The 6,000-nt window shown below is 32.7% G+C and overlaps 1 protein-coding gene across 1 annotated transcript; it reads left to right on the top strand.

The window, feature by feature from the left end:
• Positions 1–2,864: 2,864 nt before the first annotated feature.
• LOC133675364 (MDIS1-interacting receptor like kinase 2-like) lies at positions 2,865–5,827 on the top strand. The gene is made up of 2 exons (XM_062096716.1): positions 2,865–5,336; positions 5,460–5,827. The coding sequence occupies exons 1-2, from the start codon at positions 2,906–2,908 to the stop codon at positions 5,825–5,827; spliced, it is 2,799 nt and encodes a 932-aa protein (XP_061952700.1). The 5' UTR covers positions 2,865–2,905.
• Positions 5,828–6,000: the final 173 nt, after the last annotated feature.

The following is a 6,000-nucleotide window of genomic DNA, read 5'->3' as shown; positions in this document are numbered from 1 at the left end:
ATTACTAAAAAGAAAGAAAAAAATTATTTTTTAAAAAAGAAAAATTATAAGAGCCTAATAATATTGAATAAAAAACTAAAAAAAATCTAAATTAGAAAAGAAAAAAAAAAGAAAGTTATTTGATGTCAACTAGTGCATTAATGTTTGATATGAATGTTTGCTTTTTTTAAAAAACAAATTTATACTAATACATCAAACCATCAGAAAACATTAAAAAATATTAATTTAATATTTTTTTCAAATCAAAAATATTTTTAACATCCACCTAAATATAATTTCAAATGCAAAAATAAATAATGTCAATATAACACATGAGCGTGATAAATGAAATCGCATTAATGACTAGTATTAAAATTGAAAATAAAACTGTTTAATATATTGATGTCGTAACCATTTCTGTACATAGCTATTAGAAGAAAATTGTTTTATTTTTTTAGTTGGGATTTAAAAGTTTTGAGTTTTGAGTAGGCTATATATACTACTACTGAACTCAGAATGTATAGAAGGTTTATTTCCTTGGTTTGTGTTAAGGATCCTCTGCCCTGATCTACGGCCTTCCATATGTGCACTCTTTGATCCTCAATTATAGAAGCAATTTTAATAATTTGTTTTAAAAATTAGTCCTAAAGGATGTCCTTGTTTTACGTGGACAAACCACAAATTATCCCCATCAATTTTTTTTGTTGAATTGATTTGATTTGATTGATCGAAATGAACCGATAAAAGAAGTAAGTGAAAAGGATTATGTTTATGAAAATATTTTAAAACCCAGCAAACGACTATTCAATCTTCTTACTTTGACCTGTCCAAAAGGAACTTACCACTCGATACGAACTTCCCATATTCTATAGTCACGATTTTACGATCTTACAACAATTCCAAATTCTTATTTTTCTCATTGTATATCCTTATGTTTACTTGTTAATGCACGAGCCTTACAAGCATTTGTATCAATGAATTTTTTCTTAATTAAAATATAATATGACATTAAAATTTGACATGTCCAAAAGGAACTTACCACTATTATGTATGGGTATGACATTAAAATTTAATATTTATATGTTTCTTAATTTAAACTATTATATATGTATGGGTATGACATTAAAATTTAATATTTATGTATAACTATGTTTAATGTAAAGTAGTTATATTTAATTTCTAATGCTTAAACGATATAAAAGGATAATTGCCTAAACCCCATTGTAAAAAAATTCGTCATACAAAAAATACCAAATATCTAACTCTTAATCCATTTAACTAATTTGTCTTTTTCAACAAATAAAAAAAATTATTTTAAGGTTTTAAAAATATTAATAAATTTTACTTAATAAATTTATATGTCTATAATATTATATTTAAAATATTTATATTATACATATAGTTACATTTTATAAAACTAATGTTCTACATATATTTTAATTAAACTTTTAAAAAAATATTAATATTTTTTATGATATAGTCAAATACTAAAAAGTGTTTTATAATTTATTTTTCTAAAATTTAGCTTTCAATGAAATCACTTTTAAAACTATGAGGCCTCAATCAATTTTTTTATTACCATATAAAAAGCCAAATACCAACACACAACACTAGGGTCTCACATCATAGATTTTTAGAATGAGTGGTTCATAATGAAGAATAAAATTTCAGAAAACAAAACAAATTATTGATTGGTCTAAAGAAATTTCCTGATTTTTATATTTTTATATTATTAAATTCTCACTAATTTAATAATATGATTTTTTATATATTTTTATTCGGTTGCTTTCATTTGAAGTCATGAGTACTCTGATTTTTGAGGATTACTTCTCAATATCTTACTTACCTTACATGCCTACCCAATATGGCCTACACGAAGAGTTTTTTTTGGGATTATGATAGCGTTCACAGTTTAAATTTTTTTTTATTTATAAATATATTAAAACAAAGTTTTTTCATGTTTTAAAAATTAATTTTAATATTAGTATATCAAAACGATCTGAAAACATAAAAAAATATTTTTATTTTAACCAAAAAAAATTAAAACTTTTAAAAACATAGTTTGCACCGCGTTTCCAAACACTTCTGAATCTCTACCTCCGGCCCTCCACCTTTAATTGATGTATCTTCATCGATAGGTGGCATGCGTTTCTCCACAAGATGAATTGAAATTTTTGTAACATATAAAAATGATGTTCAAACACTGTTAATATATTTTTAATAAAGCAAATTCTTGACCTAACATTATAAAAAGAAAATAAAAAAATTTGGTTGACTTAGGTTAATTCACTAACTATTTTCTTTTATTTTTATTTTTTTTTCAAAATGATTGCGTTTTAACTTCTTTTTTTATAAAATAAAAAGATTTAGTTGACTTGTATTAACCTGAGTTAACCCACCTGACTCGTTACTCAGTACTTGTCCTAGATCGACTCCTGAATCAGGTCTAAAAGCTCTGGGAAACACAATAAGTGAAATGTCAAATGGTAAAATAAAAACAATTGACAATTAAGAGAATAAGAATGTAATTTGAAAAAAAAAATAAGACGGCAACCTAAAATTTTAATTATAGGAAAAATTAAAAAGAAAAATCAAAATTAACAAAAGAATCCAAAAAAAAAAGAGATTGATGACCAAATTTAAAGAAAGTTAAAAATTAAAATTAAGATCAAAGATAAAATTGAAAACAAATTAAAATTTAATAAATAAATCAAAATTAAAAATCAAGACATTAAAAACTAAACCTTAAATATCATCAAACTTTAAAATCTACCCAACACCAAGTTTTTAACTTTGGAAATTTTTAATGAAGACTTCATTTCCGGTCAAGATTGAATTTATAATCTATCATTTCTTTCCCATATATATACGCATGCAGGGCAAATCATTTTATACATCCCTTTTAAGAAATTAAACCACCAAGGCCATGGCTTCCCACATCTTTCTCTTCTCCACACCTTTTTTGGTTTTTTCCTTACTTGCTTATGCTTCCTTCTTTGCTTCTTTTGCTTACTCGGCTAGTACTGGAGCTGCTGAAGTAGCAAATGGAAGGAAGGAAGCGGAAGCTCTTCTAGAATGGAAAGTCACTCTTGACAACCAAAGCCAGTCTCTCCTGTCTTCTTGGGCTGGAGACAGCCCTTGCAACGGGTTCGGAATCAGTTGCGACCAGTCTGGTAGTGTCATCAACATAAGTCTGCCCAATTATAGTTTGAGAGGTACGCTTAATAGTCTCAGATTCTCTTCCTTTCCTAACTTGATTGAGCTTACCCTTAGCTACAACTCCCTTTATGGTTATGTACCTTCACATATAGGTAACCTTTCTAACCTCATATTCCTTGACTTGTCTTTCAATAACATTTCTGGCAACATTCCACCAGAGATTGGAAATTTAGTATCTCTCACTAGTTTAGCTTTGTCATCTAATAAACTAACTTGTACAATACCGACATTTTTAGAAAATTTAAGAAGCTTATCTGTATTTTACCTTTGGAATAACAGTCTTTTTGGTCCCATTATTTTTATCGGAAACCTAACCAGATCTCTCACTAGTTTAGCTTTGTCATCTAATAAACTATCCGGTACAATACCGACATCTTTAGGAAATTTAAAAAACTTATCATTACTTAACCTTGCAGATAACAATCTTTTTGGTCCCATACCTCCAGAAATGAACAACCTTACACATTTGTATATGTTGCAAATATATTATAATCGATTGTCTGGAAATCTACCACAAGATGTGTGCCTTGGTGGATTACTTCAATATTTTGGTGCGATGGACAATTATTTCACGGGACCTATCCCTAAAAGCTTGAGAAATTGCAGCAGCTTGTTGAGACTCAGACATGAGAGAAACCAACTTAGTGGAAACATATCTGAAGCTTTTGGCACACATCCCCATTTGTACTACATGGATCTGAGTGATAATGAATTGCATGGTGAACTTTCATGGAAATGGGAGCAGTTTAACAATCTGACAACCTTCAGAATTTCTGGAAACAAAATATCTGGAGAAATACCGGCTGCTCTTGGAAAGGCAACTCGTCTACAAGCTCTTGACCTGTCGTCAAATCAACTAGTTGGGAGAATTCCAAAAGAATTGGGAAATTTAAAGTTGATTAAACTTGCACTCAACGATAACAAACTTTCAGGTGATATTCCTTTCGATGTCGCAGCGCTATCTGATCTGGAAAGGCTTGGCCTGGCCGCGAACAATTTTAGTGCAACAATTCTCAAACAGCTTGGCAACTGTTCAAAACTGATATTCTTGAATATCAGCAAGAATAGAATGACAGGGAATATTCCTGCTGAGATGGGGTCTTTACAGTCTCTTGAAAGTCTTGATCTCAGTTGGAATTCCCTGATGGGAGATATATCGCCAGAGCTTGGACAGCTGCAGCGGCTAGAGGTATTCAACATCTCCCATAATATGCTGTCTGGTCTCATTCCAACCAGTTTTAGTAGACTGCAAGCCCTCACTAAAGTGGATGTATCCTATAACAAGTTAGAGGGTCCCATTCCTGACATCAAAGCCTTTCGCGAGGCACCATTTGAAGCAATTCGCAACAACACCAACCTGTGTGGCAATGCTACTGGTTTGGAGGCTTGTGCAGCTCTCATGAAAAACAAAACTGTGCACAAGAAGGGCCCCGAAGTTGTCTTTATGACTGTATTTTCTCTGCTGGGTAGTTTGTTGGGCCTGATTGTAGGTTTCCTTATCTTTTTCCAAAGCAGAAGAAAGAAAAGGTTAATGGAAACACCACAAAGAGATGTTCCCGCGAGATGGTGCCCTGATGGGGAACTGCGCTACGAGGACATCATTGAGGCTACTGAGGAATTCAACTCCAGATATTGCATTGGTACAGGAGGGTATGGAGCTGTTTACAAAGCTGTACTTCCATCAGGACAAGTCCTAGCCGTGAAGAAGTTTCACCAAACACCAGAAGTCGAGATGACCAGCTTGAAAGCTTTTAGAAGCGAGATTGATGTCTTAATGGGTATACGGCATCGAAACATTGTGAAGCTGTATGGCTTCTGCTCGCATGCCAAAGATTCATTTTTGGTATATGAATTTGTGGAAAGGGGAAGTTTAAGAAAGGTACTGAACGACGAGGAACAAGCAGTAAAGATGGATTGGGATAAAAGGATGAATCTTATCAAAGGCGTAGCCAATGCTTTATCCTACATGCACCATGACTGCTCTCCTCCGATTATTCATAGAGACATTTCCAGCAACAATGTTCTTTTGGATTCAGAATATGAGACTCATGTCTCTGACTTCGGCACAGCTAGGCTCCTAATGCCTGACTCATCCAATTGGACATCATTTGCTGGCACCTTTGGATACACAGCTCCAGGTATGTAGTTAATTAGTTTCAATATCAACTTCTACAGTAGGTTACTTTACAAAATCACTTGAAAACAAAATAGGTGCAGTAAATTATTTTGGCAAAATATAGCATGACCAGCCTCTTTTGCAGAGTTGGCATACACAATGAAAGTGGATGAAAAATGTGACGTGTATAGCTTTGGAGTAGTAACATTGGAAGTAATGATGGGAAGGCATCCTGGCGATTTCATCTCATCTCTGATATTATCTGCTTCCACCTCCTCATCATCACCAAGCGTTTGCTTAGACCAGCGCCTACCACCTCCTGAAAACGAACTTGCGGACGGTGTGGCACATGTTGCAAAACTGGCGTTTGCTTGCTTGCAGACCGATCCGCATTATCGGCCAACAATGCGACAAGTTTCTACAGAGCTTACAACTCGTTGGCCTCCATTGCCAAAGCTATTCTCCACGATGGAATTGGAAGATATACTGGTTCACAAAAATGTTATTGGCTGAATTTTTATAGTATACTTGGGCGTCTTGTGAAAAACAACTTGTTTGACAAAATGTAACATTCAATAATCAAGTCATCGCCAATAAACAATAGCGTCCCCCTCCCTTCAAGAGGTGTTATTGTCTGTGTTAGATATTCCGTCCAAAGAGTCATGTAATTTATTGCCTTCATTTGC

The sequence above is a fragment of the Populus nigra genome, chromosome 16 (assembly GCF_951802175.1).
Source record: "Populus nigra chromosome 16, ddPopNigr1.1, whole genome shotgun sequence".
Lineage (NCBI taxonomy): Eukaryota > Viridiplantae > Streptophyta > Magnoliopsida > Malpighiales > Salicaceae > Populus > Populus nigra.
This window is presented reverse-complemented; position numbering and strand designations above follow the sequence as displayed.